The 26,392-nt window shown below is 40.2% G+C and overlaps 1 protein-coding gene across 2 annotated transcripts in view; it reads right to left on the reverse strand.

Moving 5' to 3' along the window:
• Positions 1 to 26,392, reverse strand: part of RNF180 (ring finger protein 180) — a 144,212-nt gene that overhangs the window by 116,366 nt on the left and 1,454 nt on the right. For both annotated transcript variants that reach the window (XM_075932404.2, XM_075932402.2), the window contains exons 2-3: positions 19,682 to 19,820; positions 8,096 to 8,191 (exon numbers count right to left, since the gene is read on the reverse strand). In XM_075932404.2, the coding sequence (XP_075788519.2) occupies positions 8,096 to 8,191; positions 19,682 to 19,783 (198 nt within the window). In that variant the 5' untranslated portion in view covers positions 19,784 to 19,820. The remainder of the gene's footprint in view (positions 1 to 8,095; positions 8,192 to 19,681; positions 19,821 to 26,392) is intronic.

Genomic DNA, 26,392 nt, shown 5'->3' on the forward strand with positions numbered 1-26,392 from the left:
AAACACAGGTTGGTGGTGACCAGACAACAGGGGTCAACCTTAGGGAGCAAACAGAAGGGTCTTTATCCACTAGCGCCTACTTCTCTCTAGTGCCTGGAAGGGAACTCAAGAGCCCTGAGTTGACTGTTTCTCCACTGTTGGCAAATATCTGTGAAATCTAGTGACAAAGTGTTTGACTCATTCCTTATAGTGCCAGTCCTTGCAGATGACATCTCACTGCTGATGCGAGTTCTCTGGTAGCTGAAGTGACATAAGACTGTGAAAAAGACCTAAAAGTTCCAAATCTGTTGATTAACCTTGTGTGTGTCACTATAATGCCAGATGAAGGAATTACAGTTTTTTTCAGTCTACTTTTTTAATAAAAACTAAGAAAAACTAACACAAATTGTTAAAAGATTATTATTAAGGTTACAAAAAGTCAAACATGCAAAAATTAGGAAATGACTGCAATCTTAATTGGTTTCCTTTAATTTGTTTACCTTATGAACATATATTATGACACAATCTTTAATTATATGATCACATACTTTTTTTTCATAAGACTCCTACACAGACTGGACGGTACTCACTTAATGAGCAGCTATTTAATATTTTGTATCTTCCTCATCGTTCAGCATGTGCCTTCATGTTTTATTTACTGAATACTATCCAAATCCTGAAGAAAGAATTATTCATTTCCTCATAGCTTTCTTATGCTGTGCAACACTTCAGTACTTTAGTGCTTCACAAACTTTAAATCATTTATTTTCATATGGCAGACTGAGGCACAGAGATACTAAGGGCAAAAGTATCCACTAATTTTGAGCACTCAATTTGAGCCAAGTAGAGATTGATTTATTAGAATATTTAGCATGATACAAGTATCAGAGGGGCAGCCATGTTAGTCTGTATATGCAAAAACTATGAGGGGTCCTGTGGCGCCTTTAAGACTAACAGATTTATTTGAGTACCAAGGCCCACTTTGTCAGATGCTTCTGATTAAGTGGGCCTTTACCCATGAAAGCTTATGCCCAAATAAATCTATTTGGCCTGGTCTACACTAGGGCTACGTTTACACTGGCCCCTTTTCCGAAAGGGGCATGCTAATTTTCCAGGTCATAATAGGGAAATCCACGGGGGATTTAAATATCCCCCGCGGCATTTAAATAAAAATGTCCGCCGCTTTTTTCCGGCTTGTAGAAAAGCCGGAAAAGAGCGTCTACACTGGCCCCGATCCTCTGGAAAAAAGCCTTTTTCCGGAGGATCTTCAAAGTAGGAATAAGAGATCCTCCGGAAAAGGGCTTTTTTCTGGAGGATCGGGGCCAGTGTAGATGCTCTTTTCCGGCTTTTCTACAAGCCGGAAAAAAGCGGCGGACATTTTTATTTAAATGCTGCGAGGGATATTTAAATCCCCCGCGGATTTCCCTATTACGACCTGCAAAATTAGCATGCCCCTTTCAGAAAAGGGGCAAGTGTAGATGTAGCCTAGGAGTTTAGCTCATAAGAACATAATAAAGGCCATACTAGGTCAGACCAAAGGTCCATCTATCCCAGTATCCTGTCTGCCAACAGTGGACAATACCAGATGCCCCAGAGGGAGGGAACACAACAGGGAATCTTCAAGCAATTCCTCTCCTGTCACCCATTCCCAGCCTCTAACAAACAGAAGCCAAGGACACCATTCCTACCAATCCTGGCTAATAGCCATTGATAGAGCTATCCTCCATAAATTTATCTAGGTTTTTTTTAAGACCTGTTAAAGTCCTGATCTTCACAACATCCTCTGGCAAGGAGTTCCACAGGCTGACTGTGCTCTGCACAAAGAAAAACTTATTTTTGTTTGATTTAAACCTGCTTCCCATTAATTTCATTTGGTGACCCCTAGTTCTTATGTTATGGGGAAAAGTAAATAACTTTTCCTTATTCACTTTCTCCACACCAATCATGAATTTATAGATGTCTGTCATATTCCCCCTTGGTTTACTTTTTAATCTCTCCTCATATGGGACCCATTCCAACCCCCTAATCATTTCTGTTGGCCTTTTGGAACCTTTTCCAATGCCAATATATCTTTTTCGAGATGAGGCAACCACATCTGTATGCAGTATTCAAGATGTGGGCATACCACGATTTTATGTGGAGACAATAAGATATTCTCTGTCTTATTTTCTATCCCTTTTTAAATGATTCCTAACATTCTTTTTGGTTTTTTAACTGCCGCTGCACACTGATCGACTTTAGACACACAAGGTCAATTTTCTAAGTGATGCATTCACACTACCAAGCCTGTAGCATTGACCTTAAGAGCTGTGGAAGTTGATTTCTGTCCTGTTTTTCACGAGGAGTAATGCTATTCCTGACCTTGCATGGTCAAATTTATGCTAGAGTAGATGCAGGGTTGCCAGAAAGTCAACACTATTGTCCTCTGGGACGCCTTCCATAGCTTCCTGCTCCGACCGCTCTGGCCACAGCTTGCACCTCTACTGCTCTCCTGCAGAGCTCAAAAAGCCCTGGGAACAGTAGAAGGACCTGACCCGTGTGGTCAGCATTGTGATCCCATTGCGAGGGAGCAGCACTCCACAGCACATGTGGAGATGGCGTTGCGTAATCCCAACAACAGTGAGATGGCTTTGAGGACTTCAGCTCCCATGGGTTCATTCTTGGAGCACAGATGAGAACCTGCCAGGAGATCTTGAACCTCATCAAAGTGTGAGGTGATGAAGCCATCCTCAGTAAGGTCCAAACCATCAGGAGGAATGCCAAAATATATGGCAGGATTGCAAGTTGCATGGGGCTAAAGGATATTCCAGGGACACGCAGCAGTGCAGAGTCAAGGAGCTGTGCCAGTCCTACCACAAGGCAAAGGAGGAGAACGGACAGTCTGGTGAGCACCTCACATATGCCACTTCTACAACCAGCTAGACACCATTTTGGAGGTTGGCCTGGCCAGCATCCCCAGGGTGATCATGGAGTCCAGTCAAGATATGCCTGGCGTGAACCTGGAAGACACAGTAGTAGTGGTGGAAGAGGAGATGGAAGAGGAGCCAGAGGAGGAGAAGAGTAGCCAGCTGGTGATCCCTGAGAGCCAGGATCTCTTCATGATGATGAAGCCAGTCTTCGCCTCCCAGGATGTCTTCCAGTCCATCACCGAACCCAGGGAGGGCACTTCCAGTAAGTTCACAAACTTTGTCTAACTATAAGTGGGTTAAAGCAGTGGGGTGTGAGGTGTTGCGCACTCTGTGACTACACAGTGCGGGAGACGCAGAACAGCTTGTTTACGTGTTTGCACATGGAACAGATGTCTTTTCTGCGCAGCTCCATGATACTCTCAGGGTATGTCTACACTACCCCGCTAGTTTGAACTAGCGGGGTAATGTAGGCATACCGCACTTGCAAATGAAGCCCGGGATTTGAATTTCCCGGGCTTCATTTAAAAATGGCGGCTCCCCGCTTATGCAAAACCCCGCTGGTTCGAACCCCGTGCAGCGCGGCTACACGGGGCACGAACTAGGTAGTTCGAACTAGGTTTCCTAGTTCGAACTACCGTTACTCCTCGTGAATCCCGGGCTTCATTTGCAAGTGCGGTATGCCTACACCTAGTTCGAACTAGGAGGGTAGTGTAGACATACCCTCAGATAGCAACTCTTTAAGCCTTCTCACAAGGTTTTTTGGGAGGCCAGCCTTATGCTGTCCTCCATAGGAGGACACCTTTCCATGCCAAGCTCATCAGTAAATGGTCCAGCATCAATGAACCACAAAATATTGAAGCATAATGCCCAGATTTATGGCCATATTCACTCAGCATACACTATCAATCACGTGGTGTGATTCAAAGAACACTGATTTATGCATGGCAACCTGCATGGAGGAGGAGAATCTATTAGCACTCTCCCCAGGAGGCCATGTGTATAAACTGGAAAGGAACCAGTGTTCCCAGGAGGCCATGAATGCTGGATACAGCGTGTGCTGGACACAGTGACAAGCCAACCCACTCCTCCCCCTCCTGCCTGTCTGCAGGCTTCTGCTCTGGCTGGGAAAGAAGCACTGTCTCAGAAAGCCATGTGTGCCAGACACAGTTGGAAGCCACCCTTGCTTCCACCCCATCACACCCAGCAGGTTCCAGCCCTGGCGGGGCGTTTACCATGCCTACCTGCCTCCAGACTCATTGTGTCCCGATGGTCCCCTGAGAAGTCTGTGCACCTGCAATAAAGTGCCCACTTTAAAGCAAACATTTGAACTTGCACGGAACACATCTTCTTTGTCTTTACAGAAACCTTTGATGTAAGCTAACAGATTAGGGGTAGGTTTAACACAATGTAACTGCTGTAAAGAGTCTGCCCTTGTAACTTTTATTTGCAGTTGGGACAGCAGCCAGCTCGGTGCATCCTCCACCTCTTGCAGCATCTGCCTACCTGGCTTACATCGTAGGTGTACATGAACAAGGGAGAAGATGTTCAGGGAGCAAATGGACTGCATCCACACCCTTGTGATGGAGATCCAGGCAAAGCGGCAAGACTAGATTGCAAAGTGGAAGGAAAGGAGAGCCAGAAGGGAGCAGCTCATGAGACAACATGAGACCACATTTGCCTCCCTGACAATGTGATGGAGTGTGTGGCATCCTGCCTTGAGATGGCCACCTCCCAGAACCCCTCCCACCTTGATGACACCCCAAGTCTCTCCTCCATCAGCCCCGTGGTTCAACTTCCCTGAGTCCCCAAGGGCCACTGGGTCCATGTGGGAGGGGGGAACTAAAAGGAAAACAGACCCTCTAGGCCTTCAGGAGGCAGAAGACAGACCCACTCCCATTCCTGGGCCCACCTCCTCACTTTCTGTTCCTAGTTCTTGCACTTCCCTGTTGTTTTCCACTAATAAAAACTCATGTTCATTGGACAATGGCCTCTTTATTATCTGAATTGCAGGGGTAGGGTGGGGGATTAAAGGGAAAAACAGGGAATTCAGGAGCTACTTGTGGAGAGCCAGATTGCAGAGTCTCAAAAATAGGCTTTGCATAAAACTGTCCTTGAAGGCCTCTCTGATTCACACTTCCCCTTGCTGTGCTCTCCTGATCGCACTGGTGTCCAGCTGCTAAAACTCTCTGGCTAGGTGCTCTGCCTCAGCCCCCATCCTGCCAGATAAGTTTTCCCCTTGCTCTTGAACAGGTTATGAACCACAGAACACACTGCCATCACAAAGGCAATGTTGTATTCTCTGAAGTCCAGGAGAGTCAGGAAACCCCTGAACCTCCCCTTTGAATGTCCAAATGCACATTCCACCACCATTTTTCACCAGCTCAGCCTGTTACTGAACTCTTCCTTGGTGGCTGCTAGTGTAGGGCTTCATGAGCCATGGGAGCAAGGGGTAGGTTGGGTTGCCCAAGATCACTATTGGCATGTCCATCTCTGCAACTCTGACTGTTTAGTCAGGGAAAAAAGTTCCGGCATGCATCTTTCTGGGCATCATGCACCTCTCCCCTTTACTCCATGCTGCTGTCGGTATAATGGCCCTTGTGATCCACAAGTACCTGTAACCCTTGCAGTTGATATACTCCATGGGTAGGTGTTTGGGGGCCAAGATGGGGTTGTGTGTTCCGTTTATGGTGCCACTGCAATTAAGGAAGCCTATCATGGCAAAACCATTCACTATCGGTGTCCACATTTCCAAGAGTCACAATCCTTCATAGCAGAATTCCACTGATGGCCATGGCTACTTCTATAGAAGAGCCCTGACTGTACATTTCCCTACCCGAAACCGATTCCCGACTGACCGGTAGCTGTCTGGTGTGGAAAGCTTCCATACAGCAATTACCACACGCTTCTCCACGGTCAGAGCGGGTCTCCTTTGGGTTTTCTTATACCTCAGGGAAGGGGAAATCCATTTACATAGTTCCAGGAACATGGCTTTGTGCATTCAAAAGTTCTGCAGCCACTGCTGATTGTCCTGTCTGCATCACATTGTGGTCCCACCAGTATGAGCTCATCTCAACCACCAGAATCAGCATTGCACTATGTCCAGAGGATTGACTGGCAGGTGCGCTAGCATGAGTGCCAGGTCTTGCCTGAGCAGTGCCTCCATCCCATGCTGAGCTTCTTCTTCATCTTCTTCCTGATGGAGCAACATTCGAACATTCTTGAAGTAGAGTGCCATGAGGTGCACCACGACAAACATGAGCATGACAATACTCTCCTGCACACCAGACTCCAGGCTCATGCCGCTATGGCATCCGCATGGGCAACCAGGGAACAAAAAGGCATGAGCAGACTGCCTCCTGACAAGGAGGAGGGAGTAGACAAGTGCATTCTGGGATGTTGGCGACATGAGCCCCTGACCGCCCACAGGAGTAGATGAGTACATTTTGGGATGCTGGCGACGTGAGCCCATGACCACCCGCAGCAGAATTTTGTACCCAGTGGACACCATGAATATAGATCAGAATGCAAAGTTGTCCATTGTGCCTCTCTCTTTGTGTTGATGGTAGGTTCCCTAATGGGGACGTGCTACTTCGGACTACTTTTGATTCTTCCCCACAGTGAGGACTCAGACCTTCGACTTGCAAAACCAGGAGATAGGAAATCAACCATATTAGATTCCACATTATCTCATAGTGTACACACTCTCTTCCTCTAAGATGTCACAGGACTGTAGCATGCTACAGTACTTCATATATTCAAAGCACTGCTTTTGTTGTGGTCAACTGCTGTTATGAGTACACAGCATTCTGGAAATCAGACCAAGCTTCTCAAATCAGGCATCCAGAAACAGTAGCTGATAAAAGTTTGGTTTAAGTGACTTGCCAAGTATCACATAGGAACTCCGTGGCAGAGACCAAGATAGAATCCAGTTATCCAGGGAAGCATTCAACTGCCTTAATCATGAGATCCTTCCTTCTTTTCCTGCAATCCCATACCTCATTCACTACATTCTGACTTTTGCAACAAACGAAGCAGGTGTCCTACAGTCAATAGTTTGCTTCAGTACATAATTCAGATTCATGCTCAGAACTAGTTCATCCTGTGCTCTGAATAAGGCAGGGTCATGTGTAAAAAAATACTGTGTGATCATATAATTAAGGACTTTATTGTAACAAAGGAGGTCAAATTAAGACTACACAGGCAACCTTAATTCTGGCATTTCCTAACTTCTGAGTATTTAACTCTGTGCCATTAATATTTTAATATAGTTTTACGTGTGTAATATCAAACACTATTAGCTGTTTCTGACAAAATGCTAAAATACAATAATTTTTTCCCCAAATGAAGGAAGCTGTCAATATTGATGGAGTCCCAAAATGAGATAAAATCAGAAAAAGAAAATCATAGCCCAATATCACTGCTTATTATTGTCAGTTAAATAAATTCTACAATATTAGCTACTACCCGAAAAGTATTAACTCAAAGAGAAGATCCTGGAAGAAGTAATATCTTGATGAAAGTTGTCAGAGATTATTTCAAGACCTTTTATAAACTGTTAAAGACTCAGAAGAGCCAGAGTCTATCTTTTCACTGGATTTGTAAAAGGCTTCAGATTACCAGCAATGGAACTATTTGTTATTCACTTCCAAAAACAGTCATCAGGATACAATTAAAAAAAAATCTAAATCTCTACTAAAACCCCATGCTCAAGTTTCACAAATGATCTCTCTTTCTCTTCAGTCTAGTTCTGTGGATGAATATCATTCCTTCCTTACCAGCAGCATTAGAACTGTTAGCTACCGTAATCAATGCCAACAAAAACAAAAAGGCTAGATTTAAACTGGAGTAGCTCTGTTTAAGTAAATGGAGCTGCTCTATCTTGTAATTGTGGATGATCTGGCCCAAGATAAATAAAAATTCATATATAGATCAGGCATATATAGATCTTTTTTCTATATCTTAGTATAAATTCATATATAGATCTTTTTTCTATATCTTAGTATATATGCAATAAATAATATAATAAATACTATATGTCAATGGCACCTTAATGCACATTATGGACTCAAGAAACAATCTCGCTTATACAAGATAACAGAAGTATATCCATCTGCTACATCATAAATGCTGCCCTGACTAATGCCTGCTACCCCTATTTATTTTCCAAATAAAATATCAAATGCCATGTTTATAAATCTAGGACTCACCTTTTCTATTGCACATTTCACCCAGTCTGGAAGAGCTTCCAAGTTCATGTGCCATACGTTGCAAGTATACTGAGAAACAGCTGAATAATGTGATTTCTGTTAAATAAAGATACATTATTTTACTAATAAACATTCATGTATATATCATTTTCTTAGTATAGTGCTATTAGAATAAAGCACAAAGAAAAGCATTAGGAAAGGGAGAGAATTTTTTTTTTTAAATATAGCACTTCCTGAATTACCTTATTTACTGACAAATTGATAAAACCATAGATCCTGGTAAACCCACTAACCATGTAATCAGGTAACTGTATTACATAGCATTATGCTTCTGGTTCTCCAGACAGTAGACAGATTCTCTAACCCGTATTTCTTCGCACCATGTTGGTTTAATTAGAGAACACATAAATTGCTGGTTTTGCCTTTTTTGATCCTGTAGAATGTTTGCTCTTGTCTAAACTACAACAATGCGTACCAGGAACTTGATTTTTAAAACAGTGTTTCTGCCAGGGCAAAATCTGTCTTACATTTTCTTTTTTAAAATGTGTTCAAGAATAGGTTGCTGCTAAAATTTTAAAAGCAGTTTTAATTTTTTTAATGTTTGTTACTGTAGTATAGACTAGTGTATTACCAAAGTGTATTACTATGTTACTATGGCAGCAACATGAAGAACAAAAAAGAAATAAAAATGTGATGAACAAGTATTTGGAACTAAGGATATTTCTAGACAACAGTAGAGCCTTAAAAGTGTTAAAGGTTTACTAACTGCACTTTAAATAATTACGCCGATCCACCCATTCTTTCATTTTGAAGATACTAGATATAGGATCTTAGGCAAGTATAAGGTATGAAGCTTATCTGGACTGGTATAGGTCTCTTGTGCTGGAGATAGAGGAAGAGTGTGGGTACCACAGACATGCCAAATGGATTCATACACATAGATCCTCTGTCCATTAATAGAGTAGCTCCAGAAACTGCAAATGCTGCTTTGCTATTGCATTAATGTCTGGAAAGGATAGGTTCTGTCTTCTTCATTGTGTCTATTGACAAGCCCTGCAAAAAGTCAATTTACTCTAGGTTTGCATAAAAGTCAGGATTTTTAACTAAATGTTAAAAACTCGTTCATCACCTCTGTATCTGGTCTTAAGGTTTGTTCCAAAAGTTCCACCTCTCCAAGCCTTCTTTACTTATTATTCAGCTGCTATTATGTCTTCCACCATGAGTTTGAAGTGAATGCTTTCTCTCACCCTGGGTGTAACACACTGTGCCCGAACTCAACATTACATACTCATATTCATCACCATCAGATAATTATCAGATGTTCTGTACAAAGCATACTTTGTGAGGTATTCAAAACCTTGATCTGCTAAACATTAATATCCTGTTGGATTGCATGTGCTAACATTGTACATGCAGTTTTGCTATGTATGAGTTACTGGAAGATGTTGTGAAGTGGGAAACACCCACAACTAGCCTTTCAGGTACAGCTATGAAGAAAGTAGACAATCTAATAATGCCCCATTAGCAAAAACAATGAATCATGGAAAAGGTATGTTCTCTCTTGGGAACAATCCAGACAGCCTATCAGTAATGGCTGCTATAACTCAACAAAGCAGGCAAGGACACATGACCAGACACATGACGCTGAACTCCATTTTGGCATCTGTACTTTTCCACAAACTGAGATGAGAATGTAGCTTGGAACAAAAGAAAATATATAAGGTGGAGAATGATCATGATTTGCCTTCAAATTTTTGAGAATTTTCAGTAACTCTCAAAAATTATTTGTATTGTTTAATTGATTAATGTAAGGGTGGGCAATAATATGGCAGCAGTTCACCACAGTTAGCCCTGGGTGGGCAGCCGCTGCTATATTTACCTGTGCATCCACAGACACTGGCACTTGAAGCTCCTGTTGACTGCGGATCGCTGTTCCCTGACAACAGGAGCTGTAGGAAGCAATGTGGACCAGGACAGTGCTTCCCACAGCTCCCACCGGCCAGGAACAGTGATACACAGCCAACGGAAGCTGAAATTGCCTGCACTTGTAGCACTGACCTGACAGGGGCTAACTCTGGTGAACCAGATCCAGCCTACTGGCCAGTATTTGTTCACCAGTGGATTAATGCTAAATAATTACAATGTATATATATATATTCCTTTTTAACACCAGTAACAGAACACACTAAATAGTCATTTGCCTTTTGGTTGTTTTAAGTTTTTGTTTCCTACAAAAAGATTTTAAAGGATAAAAGAAATCTACAACTAAAACATTTTTTTTAATCTTATCTGTCCTATGTCCCAAGGGTGCCAGGTGCATCCATTGCCAAGCTGATCTTGGGTAGCCCCATGTTGGAGGTGGGGGAGGAGGGGCTTAAGCCCTTGACCTCTGGCTCTGGAGGCAGGTACCTTTATCTACTGAGCCACTGAAGGAGCCCCCCCAACCTCCCTACATTCTGGGACCCCCTTATCTGTCCTATGTCCCATGTTTTTATTGACTTTTAACAATACAAATAATGGTTTCTTTTTAGAGAAGTTATTTTACCAACAATGCAGTCTGAAGAGTAACTTTTCTGGTAACATTTTTATACAGAGAAAATAAAAAACACACATAATGTAAATAATTGTAAAAATATTTTTTCCTTTGTTAGCATTTAATTTTCTTTCCTCAATGGCAACAATAGAAAGCATTCATATTTTATTTATTTTAATACTTTATTATTAAATTATTAGGAACTAAATAGTTTTCATAATCCCTCAAATTACTCCAAAAATTATACTTTAGAGAGAGCTGATGGAATGCTTTTGCTATAGCATTACAGAACAAATTCAAACAATTGCATTAAAAGAACAGTTTCAAACATGAAAAAGAAAATATAAGAAAGTTATTCTTGACAGCTAATGCCATCATGTTTTATCTGTTTGTCTGGGTGTTTATTTGATCTTCATGACTGTCGTCTGCAGGGAAGACTGAGTTAAATCAAGGCAATTTAACTCTTATTTAAATCACCAAAAAAAAAAAAATCACTCATTTAAATCAAGTTTCCCGTTGATACTTTTGCACATACAGCTTCAAACAATGGTGCAAAACTGATCACTAAAACATGTTAATTTACTGCTCGGTAAAGCATTTTACATCTCAGAGTATATATTTTATTTTATTTTTTAGATAACTTTATTAATTTAAGAAATAGCACATAATACTCTTTAATTATGACAAGCTGCAGATGCAGCAGTACATTAGTAATTGTAAGAAATAAATTATATACACAAATACAACAGCACTTATATTTTATTAAACAAAATCTTAAATGTTTCACATTTGCAACTGAAGCAGTCTCCTGAGTTGCCGGCCGATGGTTGTCCTTAAACTTTTTTTTTTAAATTTTCAGATTTTATGAACTATAACAGACAAGTCCTCAAAACACTGAATGTATGGTGCCTTTAAAATTTCTACAAATAGTTCTCATCTTCCCCACCCCCAGTGTCATTTATATACAGATCTGATTCCAAGTTACCAAAAAAAATCTAAGACTGACTGTGCATTGACTGCACTTAATTTTGGAGTAAGCCTCACTGAAAACTAGAGGTATGTCTAGACTACATGGCTCCATCAACGGAGCCATATAAAGTAGTTTACTTGGCATAGACAAAGAAGTAGGGATTTAAATAATCCCCACTTCATTAAAATAAAAATGGCTGCCGTGCTGTGCTGACGATCAGCTGATCTGGCACAGCACGACAGTCTAGATGCGGCGTGGTCGATAAGGGAAGCCTTTGTCGACCGCTCCGGTATGCCTCGTGAATCCTCGAGCCATGTAGTCTAGACATACCCTACTATAGGATGGGAAAGCTGAGTTGTGCTGAAGTGAAATAGGGAACAGACCTATAGAATTATGCTTATGGTCTGTGACCATGATGTTTAAAAAAAAAAGAAGCATGTATTATGTAATATAAAATAAGAAAATGACATTTAGTGGCAACTGGTAACTCTAGATTTTTTATTGCAGCTTTCATATACTGTATACGTGGTTGATTTTCTAAGCCTAGTTAACTAATTAAACAAGCCATAAGGATTAGCTACGGTAAACTTTTTTTTTTCTAGCAACATCCAACATAGCAAACAACTTGGGAATTTACTTATTAAATTACATTTATACTAGAAAGCATAGACAGTTTTGAAGAATGATGCATTCCAATGTTGATCTACATTATTTCTTCAGACATATCCACATCATTTCCCACCAATAAGCAGTTTTCCTTATGATGTTTCATTCTTACAAGCTAAGACTTGCATCATCCTCTTGCACTGTTTACACTTGACACATTTCCTCCTCCTCCTGCTCCCCCCCCTTTTTTTTTACTCAGGGAACAAATTTATTCAAAATATTCCAAGACATGGGCTCTTTTACGCCCAGAAGCCATGACCATTTTTCTATGGCAAATGTGTGAGGGAATACAGGAAGCTGTATGTGCTGCATAATGTCTTCCATTTTCTTTCTAGTTTACTCAACTGTTCCGTCCTATGCTGTCTACATCTTTTCATATAAATTGTGTGTCTGTCTTTATTTAATGTCTTAACTAACTCTACCATGCTTGGTCAAGGTCCACCACCTTATAAGCATAGAACAAAAACAATCCTATCCAGCCTGTGCCTGTCTTTGCACGTTAGTCTACTGAGAAACAGAAATTGAAAGCAGAGAACTTTCAAGAACAAGAGCTCGTTTTTTAGGCTGGACAGACTAGAGTCATTAATTCATTTTTATAAGACTTTAAGTGTAGGTTTTGCATGTTTGTGATAAAAGTTAACTTTAACTGTTATTTTTAAATGAGAACATTAGTATTTCATTGATGATTAAATATTTTTAAAAATCAGATTAAAAATTTGTAAAAGTTTTTTTAATCATTGATTTTTATCCACCAGGGTCATCTGGAAGGATTCAAACTAATTCTCAAATACTGCTGAGTTGTAAAGGATTTCAGCTTTCTGAAATTTTCACATTTTGCCATAGAATATTATTATAATGCAATTTTAAAAGTTCACCTTCACCCTGAGGAAGAGAAATTCCTCATTTAGCACAGTGGACTGGATTTTATTTGGGGATTTTTTTTAAATAAAAAGGAAAATCAAATGGCAGCATGGGATAGACATGAAGCATCACTGAAACTCACAACATAAATCATACTAAGCATAAGGGGGCGGGGGACTCTACCTTACTTATAAAAAAAAGGTAGCAGGAATTTCCAAGTTAAAAAAAATGAGAAAACCCTAAATCCTAAATACAGTTTCCTACCCTTGGACAGTAAATTGCATATAATCCTCTACTAGAAACAATATTAAATTAAAAAGGCTGTCTCCCTCTCTTGCCTTTTCCCCTACAAATCAATTTATAGAGTGAAAACATTTAAAAATATCTTTAGCAAACAGTGACTCTTTTTTATTTATTTAGAATATTTTTACCCCACTTATCTATTTAAAATATTTGAGACAGCTTACAAAATTTGTAACACACAATAAATAAAATAAAGTAATATACAGGACCCCAAAAGGGGGGAGGGAAGGAAGCATAAAACCTACTTTTACAAATATGTACTTTTTAGGCTAATGGAACAGCAAGAAATATACTGATGAAAGCTAAAGGAAAAATGGAGAGTTGTTTTCCATTTATTTAAGCTAACAATAAGCTTTTTTAGCCAGACATGTATCTCATCTCCAAATTAGAAGTTTTCAAAACTAATTAGAGGCTAAATGTAAATATTTTAATATGAAATAAAAACATAATAATAAATTGCTTAGCAGTTGACTGGGAGGTTTAAGTGAAATCCATGTAAACTGATTACATAACCAATGTAAAATGGTGTCAACTAGGGATGTTAAAATGTGTTTCCAGGAGGCTCCCAACTTACAATACAATTGGTCCTGGGGAAGTGTCACAAGTTGGGGGGGCGTCGTAACTTGAACCCTCATTTACAACAGGCACGGTACACCGTCATAAATGCGGTTCAAAGACATAAGTCAGGAGGGTTTGGTCCCGTCTGCACTTACAAAAATGGCTGTAAGTGCGGGGGGGTCAGAACTCGGGCGGTCGCAAGTCGAGAGCCTCCTATAATTAAGTAACCGTGTAACTGCTGAAATTTTCAACAGTTACCCACTTACACGCAGGGCAGCAAATGGCTCCCTTGGAGCTGGTTCAAGCAAGTAGCTAGCTTTTAAGATGGCTCCTGTTGCGTACTGGCTCCTGTTTGTCCGTCCCCCCCGCCATATACGCTGCTGCCTTTGATATGGAGGGAGGGAGGGGCAGGAGGACTGGGATTCATTCCCCCCATTCCATCTCTCTATAGAGAGCCCACTTCCACAAGGTGTTCTCATCAAATAAGAGCTGCTACTAAAGTCTCAGGGTCATATCTTTAAAGGTTACATTGGTAACAGGTACAGATACATTGGTGCAGATAAGCATCTAGTGAGATTTTCAAAAGCATCTAGAACAAGAATGGGCAATAATTTTTGATGGGGGAGCCACGCCAAGATTTTGGAAAATGGTCGAGGGCTACACTTTTCCATGATATTATTGGAGGAGGTGCGGGGTCTGGGATGGAGGTTGGCTGCAGAAGGGAGCTTGGGGTAAGGAACTGGTGTGCAGGAGGGAGAGTGGGGCCTGGGAGGAAGTTTGGGTGAAGGAGGCACTTATGATCTAGGGTAGGGGACTGGGGTGCAGGGTTTTGGAATGTGACCTAGGGCAGGAGAGGGTCATGACCTAGGGGATAGGATTGGGGTGTTTGGTTTGTGACCTAGGGTAGGAAGGGATTGTGATCTGGGGCAGAGGACTGGGTTGCCAGATCTGGGAGGGAGTATGGGTGCAGGAAGGGAGCGGAGGGTTTGGGTATGTTGAGTGGAGGGAGAGAGGGATGGAGAAGGGAGGGAGTGGGGTGTCACAGGCAGGTTTTGTCCAGGAGACTTACAAGCCAGCAGCCCAACCAGCCTGACTGCCTGCAGAGCTAAATGCATGCAGAGCTTAAAACATTTCTCAGCCAGCCAGTGAGCCTACCTGCCTGCCTACTCCACACCTGCACAGGCTGTAGGGCCATGTGCTTGTGTAAATAAATGAGCCAGAGGGGAGGGAACTGTGGTGCTTCGTGTGTTGAATATTATTTAAACAGGTAGCTCCCACTGGACAGTTTCTGGCCAGAAATCAGCCAATGGGACTGTGTTGGGAGCAGCGCTGAAGCCTTCCTCCTTTACCCTCTGACATCACAGTTTTGAAATAAACTTGGCAGCTGCTTTTCTGAGCAGTGTGTGAGGCAAGCAGGGGAGCCTGCCTGGGGCTCCCCGCTGCATCCGCGGGCAGGATCCAGTGGTCTGCGGTCCGTATTTTGCCCAGGCCTGATCTAGCACCTAGTGAGATTTTCAAACCCATTTCCATTCAAATAATGTAGGTGCTAAAGTACTTTTGGAAATCCCACTAAATACCTAAATAGCTTAAAAATATGGTCAAGTCTTGTAGCCCAAACTGTATTTTACACATGCATACATACACAAGTGGCTAGAAATTTTAGATATAGTGCATTTCTTAACACTTTTTCAGATCACATCTCACCAAATCATTTAAAAATAATTTAACTAAAGAATTAAAATACATAGAATATACAAAGGCAACATAAAAAATGTCATTAGAAAATGAGAAATAACAAAAGTGACATTCTGAGACGCAATAGTTAATGTAATGTGAAAGAGATTTTTAACTGGGAGATCTTGGAAGATATTATTTTATCATAAACTGAAGTGTAGTCCCAATGATTAAGTAAAGGACAGAATAAATTCTTAGTGTAATTATCTACCGTAACTCCCATTCACCTCCATGAGAGTTACATGCATTTACTGAGGAAATAATGTATTCTTAGCTATATTTCTTATGAAACAGTGAACAGGTTGATTCAGTGAACAGGTTGATTCACATACTACATATCTAACAATAACTGAGCACGCTTCAAAAGCTATTAAAAATCCTACAGTACGGGCTCCCCAATGTTGGGGGGGGGGGCAAGCCCCAAGCCTCAAGAGCCAGACCCAGGCAAGCTGGGGGCAGGTTCACCACTCCTGCTCTATATTAAAGTCCTTCCAAGAATCCATATTAATCTAATCCCTAAACTACCAAACAAAAAATTAATAGACAAACACCCCCACTCCTGGACAATTGTGAAAACATGGTCAGGTTGAATTTCAAGCAGCCTTTAAGAGTACATTTTATTCACTCACATAGAGCCCCTTTATATGATCAGATGGGTGTAAAGTGGCATTAGCATAAATGAAAAAGCAGGCTCTCAATTTTCCCACTATTTCACTAGCACCCATGGGAACAATTTCTAAATTCAATAGCTCCATGCTCACTCACAAACTGCCAAGCCTGCCAGACACACTAGGGGTGAGGAGGCCTGCTCATTTCTCCCCACTCCCAGCTTTCAGTCATCTGTTGAGGATTTCTAGCCTCATGTACAGGGAAGTCATTCATTGACAATCATTCCTCATTACTTTGATTTCCATATGTTAACTGTGGACAGAGAATCTATTGCTCCATCGTGGGAGAGGAGATATGATGGAGCAGCTGCCATTGGAGTTACTTAGCTGACTTTAGAGAGTTCCCCTTCTCAACATTCACATTTGATTCTATGGCTGCAAAAGTGTTTGGATTCCATTTTGTAGATATGTCCCAGGACATGGGCCTAACAATTGACCTAAAAATAACGTTGAAAAAAAAATCAATAAATTGAGACTCATATTTTTATGAACATATGGATGATGAGTTCTGAGAACAATAGCCTATGAGACGCTAGGGTTTTAAACTGTGTAGTTATGGAAACCAATACTCATTTGTGAGTTTGTAACTATATAAAATCACTGATCACTGACTGGCTCTAAAGCAATACTTAACACTATATTATTTATAAAAGAATGAAAGAATCATAAAAGAATGAAAATTCATTTCAGTCCCTACTGATTATATCCTTCTTCACTGTCAAACATAGCATTTTGGAGTGTTTCTGGTATATAAGAAAATCAATATAGTGTATTCTGTTTACTTTGCTCTTTGATCCAACATAATAAAAGATGATAGCAGGATGGTGAATGTCTTGGGAAAGACAACTTGATAATTAACTGCTGTTGCAAAGCAGCAGGAGGTGCTCATCCAAGTGTTTTCTCTATTATTATTTTTAATTAAGATGTGGATCAAAAATAGTATTTTAAATGTGTACGCCATTCTGTTGTAAAAGAGGTCAGCTCTAGCGAGCTATGGTATTTTTATAACGTCCCTTATTCTTCACCATTTTTTTAAAAATGCAGTGGTCAATATAACATGTAGAAATATCTGGCATATATAGTTTAACTTCACTAACTACACACACATTAGTATAGAAGCTTCAAAACTCACGTCTACAAGATTTTAAGGCAATACTTTTATTGGGATTCTCCCCAAAATTTGGACTTTTACATGAATAATAAAAATATCTACATTAACACAAGCTAGCATACAAATGTATAAAGCAGGGGTAGGGAACCTCAAGCCCAGGGACTGGATGTGGCCCTTGTCTTGCCTGGTTCCAGCTCCTGAGGCTCATGTCCCTCCCTACATTGAGGAGCCCACATTGGCATTCCAGCCCCCCACTACTCCACCGTGCAGCTGGAGCACACAAAATCTACAAGGCTGGGCCCCCGAAGGCTCTGGTGTGTGAGGGGAATATGGGGAATGTCTTTCTCCTTCTCAGCCTGGGGCTGTCAATGAAGGTTTGTTTTCGTTTTTTTGCTTCTCACTTGTACATGGCTCCTGACTGTTTTTTGTGTGGGTCAGAGGCCCCTAGCCCAAAAAAGGTTCCTCATTCCTGGTATAAGGGATGTCAACCTTCATCATGCTGCAGAACATAAGGGCAATAATTAAGTTCTAGATTCACAGATGGGATTTAGGCATTGCAGAATCTAACTCCTAGATTCCCTGTTTCCCAATACAATTCAATCTCAAGTTTGGTATCTAGACTCCACATTCATTATACGGGGAGAGTTCAGTAGGGTTGCCAGATGGTTTCAACAAAAATACCGGACACACTTGACATTACATCACAATTGACATTACATCTTATTTAGAAAATACTGGACATTTATATTTTCTCAATTTATTTCCCAAACAGAAAGCTCAAATACTGGACTGTTTGGTTCGAAACTGAACACCTGGCAACCATAAAGTTCAGAGCCTAAGACAAGGATTCTCAGAAGTTAGAAAACTGAATGAAGAGCTGCCTAAGCTAGCCAGGAGTGAAATATGGAGGAAAAGGGCAGGGATTGGGGCCCAGAGACACAGAGGGTATGTCTACGCTGCTTGAAGGAGCAAGCCTCCCAACCTAGGTTGACAGATAATTGTGTTGATTTGCATAGGTTGCTAATGAGTGCCATGTGCTGTGGTGAGGGGCTATGAGTATTTGAGGATACTGTGTGTGCTGACTCTGTTGTTGTATCTGGGTTGTGTTACTTTGTGTTGATTTATGTAGGTGGCAGTTGGGCCAAGTAAACTACCATCTGTGCAGTCTCCCTCCTATAATCAATTAAACTAATGTATACAAATTAGCTGTGGAGTAAGGATGGTGATTAAACTACCACATTAGTCAGCACATTCTTTGACTCTTGTATAGACACTAGGGATGTTAGAAATCAGTTATTTTAATAATTGTGTAACTGCTAAAATTATTAGTGGTTAATGGTTACTTGATGCTCCCCCCTCCAGTTGCAGGGCCAACAGCCAATGCACTCCCAGCACCATTCCCAGGGAGTCCCCTGCCATGCCAAACTGCTGCTTCTGTAAAAACCAGCTCCCTGTGCAGACCAGCTCCCTCCTGCTGTCCTGCACTTCTGCCTCTGAGACAGAGGCAGCAGCGTGAGGTGACAGCAGCCCCTATCTGTGGAGGGCCCATGGGATGCCAGAGCAGCTTCTTTCCACAGGGGGCTTGGACAGAGGTAGCAGCGTGGGGTGGCAGGTAGGAGCCAGTTTTTAAACTGGCTCCCCACATGGACCAGCTTTCTTCTGCTGCTCTGCGCTCCTGCCTCTTTATCTGAGGCAGCAGCTTGGGGTGGCAAGTGGCTCCCCCATATGCTCTTCATTTAAAAGTAGACTGATGGGCTGTGACTGAGCCAGCCTGTTGCTCCCAGTTTTATATAAAGAGCATATGGGGGGTGGGACGGGAAGATGTTGCTGCGGTTAACCAGGACTGTTAACTAATAAGTGATTGCTCATCGGTTAAGCCATTAACATTCCCAATAGATACATGCCTTACTGTTGCTGTAATCACACAGGAGAAATGTGTTAAATCAAAATGGCTGAGAACTTAAAATCTGGATGGGAACAGATAACAAAACTCAGTTATGATTCAACCTGGTGAAATTCTGAACAGAAAGAGCCCTTAAACATGCCTGTCACAGTATTTTCATGACTTCACACTAACTGTATAATCATTTTGGTTGCAGATTGACACAGAGTAGCATTCCTGGAATTTTATTATATATTGATACTATCAATGGCAATGGAAAAATAAAGAAGCTATACTTACTTCAAATAGTTGATTTCCATGATATTTTATGAGACAATCAGAATTTGCTATATATTTTCTACACTTCCAGCAACAAAGCATGTCAGCATCTAGAGTATTCATTTTAACTTCTGGACCTTCAACTGTTTATTTGTTAGCGCTATAAAGACAAAAAAAATGTATAATTTGTTTAGGCACCTGTAATCTGTTCAAATTACAGATGGAGTTCAACCTGTAAATCTTAGTCACATGAGCAATCCCTCCTCACATTAGCAACAAATACTAATACAGGTACTACTATTACTATGATTTTATAAAGTACTTTTCATCCATTTAGTCATATAGCATCCCATATTTTCATGGTTCTTTAGAATACCAAAAGGACAAGGTCTCATCCTCAGTGATCTTACTATCTAAAACTCTAATCCTGAAAATTACTCTGTGTGAAGGGACCCATACCACGACAGACAAGGAAATCACTCTGGCCCAAGGGTCAGTCCACTTGCAAGACAGAGACTTAAATTAAGACGACACCAAAAAGAAGAAGATGACAGTGACATTTTGTCTTTGCTCAACATTGTATTCCATACTTTTCTTTGGTCTACTCTAAGTCTTTGACCTCTGAAGTCTCTTCCTTATGCAAATTTCACGTTAAGTCTTTCTGTCAGAGACCTCTTAAAACTCCCCCTTCCCATGCCCCCCAGAAATCTACCTCCTGCTCCAGTCCCCTGTTTTTTCTGATCTCCTAAGCAATTTATTTTGAAAATTAAACCTAACATTTATATTTAAAGGGTCCCCAGGATCAAGGTGTTCTGGTGGCTACCCCTACCACAAACACTGAGGCTGTGTCTACACTGCACCCCTTTTCCGGAAAAGGGATGCAGATTAGACCAGTCGGAATTGCAAATCCACGGGGGATTTAAATATCCCCCGCGGCATTTGCATTTACATGGCTGCCGCTTTTTTCCGGCTTGGGGATAAGCCGGAGAAAAGCGCCAGTCTAGACGCGATTCTCCGGAAAATAAGCCCTTTTCCGGAGGATTTCTTATTCCTACTTGAAAGGAAGGAATAAGAAATCCTCCTGAAAAGGGCTTATTTTCCGGAGAATCGCGTCTAGACTGGCGCTTTTCTCCGGCTTATCCCCAAGCCAGAAAAAAGCGGCAGCCTTGTAAATGCAAATGCCGCGGGGGATATTTAAATCCCCCGTGGATTTGCAATTCCGACTGGTCTAATCTGCATCCATTTTCCTAAAAAGGGGTGCAGTGTAGACACAGCCTGAAAGAACACATTCAAATTAAAAACAGCATTTAAAATGAATGGCAAAAGACCAAAAAAGGATTCTGTGTGTGCCTGCAATATCAAAGTGCAATTGAGTCAATAATTTCACACTTATTTTGACTAACTTTGTATTATTAATGAAAACTGAAAGGTATCTAAGAAATTGTTTGTACAGTTCATTGCTTTTCTTTGCATTTCTTTCTAACAAGCAATAGCTTAGGTGACATGTCACCAATCCGCTTAGTTTCTGAAGAAAGATCATGTGATTAAAGGAAGAATGATGAAATGTCAAAAACTGAATACATTTTTCAGCAAAAAGAACTTGAACTTCATTTTGCTTTTTCCTCTACAATAAACTAGGATTCTACTATCTTACTAAAGCTTTAATTGTAACAATTTTCTGTTTACTAAAATGGTAACTCTGATTATAAATCTATTAAAACCAGACTTTTTGTTCACATATTGAAATAAGACAGGTTGCTGCAGTGCCTCTCTTATTTTTCTGCAGCTTTCAATACACAGGTAAAGTGTGAATTTATGTTAAAACTCCATTATTCTTTTATTTCTAGACAAATAAATATAATAGTATTAGTAATGACTAGGAGCTTCAGATCGAAATTGGTTGAATGAAAGATCATGGTAGGTGCATTTATGCAAAAACAAAACATTCACATTCGAGACTTTATCTTGCACGTGACAAGAATATGAAAAATACAAATGCTTTGAACCACACAAGACATTCCTGTATCTTGAGTTTTTCTTACACATTTACTGTCAACAGTTATTTTAATAGCCCTTCAGTATATGACATATTTGAAACCAGCAGTCAAAGGGTATAAAAATGTTAAAGGTCTCTCTCAAAAAAGTATTCAGTTCAAACTCCAGTTTTGAAATATTATGAATAACATCATTCGGGGACTACTACTGCAGATATAATTTTGATCATACCTTATATATATTGTGAAAATTGAATTACAAATTATGCATTTATAAACATTAAGAACAAGTTTTGATCAATTTGACTGATGGCAGGTCTTTCTTGTCCATTTATAATATACAATAATAATCATATATTTAATCCAGCAATACACCAGTGCTGATCTTAAGAGGTCAACCAATCTATATGGACTACAAGGACTGTTTCTTTGTATACAGTTTTGAGTTTCTTTGACTAGCTCTGTGATGGATAGGAGGAGCATTGGCCTTTTCTGAACATCCCAGCATTAACTGAAGGGTTAAACTCAGGTAGATAGGGGATGTTGGCAGGGAATCAGGAGAGCCAATGGGCGAAAGTATTGAGATTTGAATTGAAAGATATACCTGCCTGCTGTTTTTCTTTGTGTAAGTTTTAAGCCAGGAGTTGGAGGGGAAAAGATTAATTGGACCAGGCAGGACTACCATGTAAAGAATACTGGGCATGGAAATGGACTGGACCTTGAATGTCCATTTAGATGCGATCAGGTTATTTTTTTAAAAATTTTGTTGTTTGGTTAAATTTCTCTGTGTTAAGTCCATGTGCCTTCCCCTACCATACACTGTACTTTAAGCTATATCCCATGGATGGAATTTCTCTGTGTTTTTAAATTGTTCTTTTCACAGTTGCTTTAAAGCCACCAAGTAGGATTTATTAAGTGTATCTTTTTGTTTTGTTTAATAAAATCACCTTTGTTTAAGGCGATGATTTGATTCTTGTGTCCTGGATGGCAATAGGAGATCTAAGACTGAGAGGTAAGCTATCAGAGATTGCAGTTTGTTTTATCTTTTTTTCCAAGCTCTCTTGTGGTAAAGGAGCTCAGGGGTACCCATCTGGGAGAAGTTCAAGGGCTTTCTTCCACAGTTCAGGAACAAAGGGTTTTTGTTTTGTTTTTTTGTTTCACCAGGTGGGAGCAGCTACCTCCCAAGACCAGGGAATCTGTGACCATTGGGAGCTTTTAAAAATACTTTGCCTATATAGGCATCTGCTTTAAGGTCTCTTGTGGGCCCCCACCTCTGCACTTGGAGTGCCAGAGCGGGGAACAGCTTTAAAAAGCTCACATTTGTATTTCAGAAGCTTCCAAATGCTCTAGTTCTTGACATTTATCTGTGTTCAAACAAGGCCTGTTTATTTATGTATTACATTGTTTCATTTACTTTCTCATACCATTAAAAGAATCCATGTTATAACAACATCTGGAAGGTGCTCAATCATTTATTTCATTAAATACATGAACACTGGTTTTTTGTTGTTTCACAAAATGAGTACTTTCAAAACAGATTTTCTCTCATCTACCCCACCATGTCCATATGCAAAAAATTTTTAAATTAAACTTATGTATTTGTAGTAATTATTTTCTTTCTACTTTTTGGGCTGACAATAAGCTATGTAAAAACATAGTTTTAAAAAAAGGAAAATAAATAATTTGGAGGAACAAATTACAGCAATTTGCAGTATTTTCTGCCATAGCAGTTGTTTTTAAATGAGAAAATTCCTGAAGGTCTATTCTGTGCTTTGCTTCAGTTCTCACTTTGGCGGAAACAGTCAACCTATTGCCCAATTTGTTACAAATAAAGATTTATGTAACAAAATGTTTTTTAAAGTAAATGCCTGCATATAATCTCCCATAATAAACTTTGTTTCTTTAGAGCTAGAGTTGGAGCAACTGTATTGGGTTTTTATGTTGCAGAAGCAGAATACAAATTCTTACTAAAGTAGATGCTTTGAGGAAAAATAGATACACTCAACAATAGATTACTTTGCTCTTTTGTGGTGAGTTTTTACTAAAATAGTGTTTGGGGGACTGTTTCTTTGTCACATACTTCCACAGCAGTACTACAATAGTTGACTGAAACAGTGATGTACTACAACAGCTGACTAAAATGAATAATAGGACAGATAAATTCACATTTAAATCATTGTCTCACACATGTTCAGAAACCTTTAGCTGAAGAGCACTGTGAACTTAAAGGCTAATCAAGACCAGAATATGAGTGGAACCTAAACTTCAAGGCATTCTTATATGCCAAGAGGTTAGTAGTGAGGTACCCAAGAATCAAGTGTTATCACTATTATTGTTCAATATAAGTAACTAAAAATCTAGAAAGTGAGTGAATAGTGAGGAGACATTTGCTAATAACATTCTTTTGATTAGTCAAGACTTGGAATGACCATAAGGACTTCAGAAGGCCCAGAGAAGACAAGGTTACTGGACAAGACAATGGAAGATAAAATTCAACATAGAAAGGGCAAAATAATTCTAATTGGAAAGCATTATTTTAACAAATACTACACACCATTCTGAATTAGTTAAATTTCTCAGAAACAAGACATAAGTATAGTGAACATTTCAGTGAAGATATCTTTGAAAATATAATGCTGTAACATAGGTAGAACAGAGAAATTCACTGACAGTGAAAATTAAATGTACAGCCCTTCACCAAGATTTTCAAAAGTGTACAAGTGTTTGGGCAGGGCACCTTCAAGTTTGGAATGGACCTAACTTTCAGAAGGTTAGGCGCTCAACTCAGAAAGTGATTTATGTTGAGTACCCAACAATGGAAACACTCAACTAGACACCTGAAACATTGTATATTGTATGTTTTCAAAGGTAACTTTCCAAATGTGACTCACTGCAATAACATCTTCCTAAGTTTGCAGAATGTCCCAGCACCTCTGCAACTGTTGCCAAGCAGTGACAAAATAAAATCATATCACTTTCACAGATGCTGTTTAGAATCTTGTCAGCAGGGGAAAAAAAACCAAGATAAGAATCATATCGGGTTTTTTGACCCTTTAAGGGAAAATAGCAATGAGCAGCAACATGGAACGGCACTGGAACTATTCATAGTTGAGGAACACCCAAATCAGGTGAAGGATGGGAGACAAGACACATGCATGTACACTGAGCAGCATCCAGAAAGTTAGGGGAGTGTGAACAACCATCAGTTGGTTCTAGGATGGGGAAGAAACTGAACCCTCCCTTTCCCTTCTAGCAAACACTGGCTATAGAAGTATGGATATTTTTTTAAAATCCTGTGTTATACACATATAAAATACTAATTTAAAATATTGTATTTAGTTTTGCTCATTTCATCTCAAAAGAGACATAATTAGAAAAGATCAAGAAAAATCCAGTAAAAAGTATTCCAGAAAAATGTAGGGGCTTACAATGACTATGGATGAAATCCTGATTGTACTGAAGTCAATAGCCAAACTCCAACTGACTTCAATAGAGATAGGATTTCATCATAGGACTAATTTGGAAAGGAGGTAAGGTAAGAGATGATATAAAACAAGGAATATTATAGAGCAAGCAATTCTCAATTTTGACCTCCTCAATCATCTTCTGACCCACCATATCACACAAGCTTTTGTGTCCACAAAAAAATGTGGGAATTGGATAACAGCAAGCAATTAAGGGTGGTTTTCAGGTTCTGGAACTTGAGTGTGCTGCAGCAGCAATTACCAGAAATAATGAAAAAATGGTGGTTGCTACAGACTGAGAGTCTTGGGCTGGGGTTCTAAGGAGAGGTGGTGTTTGCTAGCCAGTGAACTGGTGTTAGCTGCTGGCTTAGAGTGCATGTTCCCAATGTGGTACAAACTAGCTGCTGGCTAGGTTGGAAGGTGCTGCCAGCTGCTGGCATATGCATGGAAAACTAGCTGCTGGCTTGTGCCAGTGTCTGCTCATCTATGATATAGTGCAACTTAAAAAGGCTCAAAGTCAACTCCACAGAGTCCTGAAGTGGCAACATCAAGAAAGTAGGAGGAGGAAAGAAGGAAGAGGGGAAGAAGGGCCAAAGAACTGTCTTCAGATTGGCAGAAGACCAGATGAGCAAGGAAGCAAGAAGGGAGAAAGGACATGGTGTTCCTTTCCAGTATTGTTAAGATGCTTATCACTCCGGTCTTTAAAGAAGATATTTTCAAAGGAACAAATAGAAGTTATGTATCCAACTTCCACTGAAACGCAGAGCAAGATGGGCACCTAATACTCTTCAGTTTGCTTTTACACTTCTAGTCGAAGTGCTTAAGTACTGTTCTAATATTGCAAATATCTATCAACAGGAATTACACGCATATATGTGAAAGACTACACCAAATGATGGAGTTAGAGGCTAGGAAAGATAATACTACAAAGAAAAAGACAGAATTGGAAACTTAGCCCTACTGCAAGCAGATATTACTTCCATAGACTTGCACCAATTCATGCCAGGGCTAAATTTAATTAAGGTGTGCCAACTAGAGATGTAAAAACCTGTTTAATTAGTGAATCCATTAAATGTTAAGTTTATCCAGTTAACTGATTAAACAGGGGCAGGCTGGGAGATGTTAGCAACATGGTAGGCTGGGAGTCAGCAGGCTCACACTATGCAGAAATGGCAGCACTCTTCCCTCACATTGTCATTTTTGCCTCAAGCCCCTAAGATTAAGAGCCAGCAGCCTTCCTCCTTCCCTGCCCCCTCCTATATTTCAAAAGCAGA

This window comes from Pelodiscus sinensis, chromosome 6 (genome assembly GCF_052426305.1).
Source record: "Pelodiscus sinensis isolate ZL-2025 chromosome 6, ASM5242630v1, whole genome shotgun sequence".
NCBI lineage: Eukaryota > Metazoa > Chordata > Testudines > Trionychidae > Pelodiscus > Pelodiscus sinensis.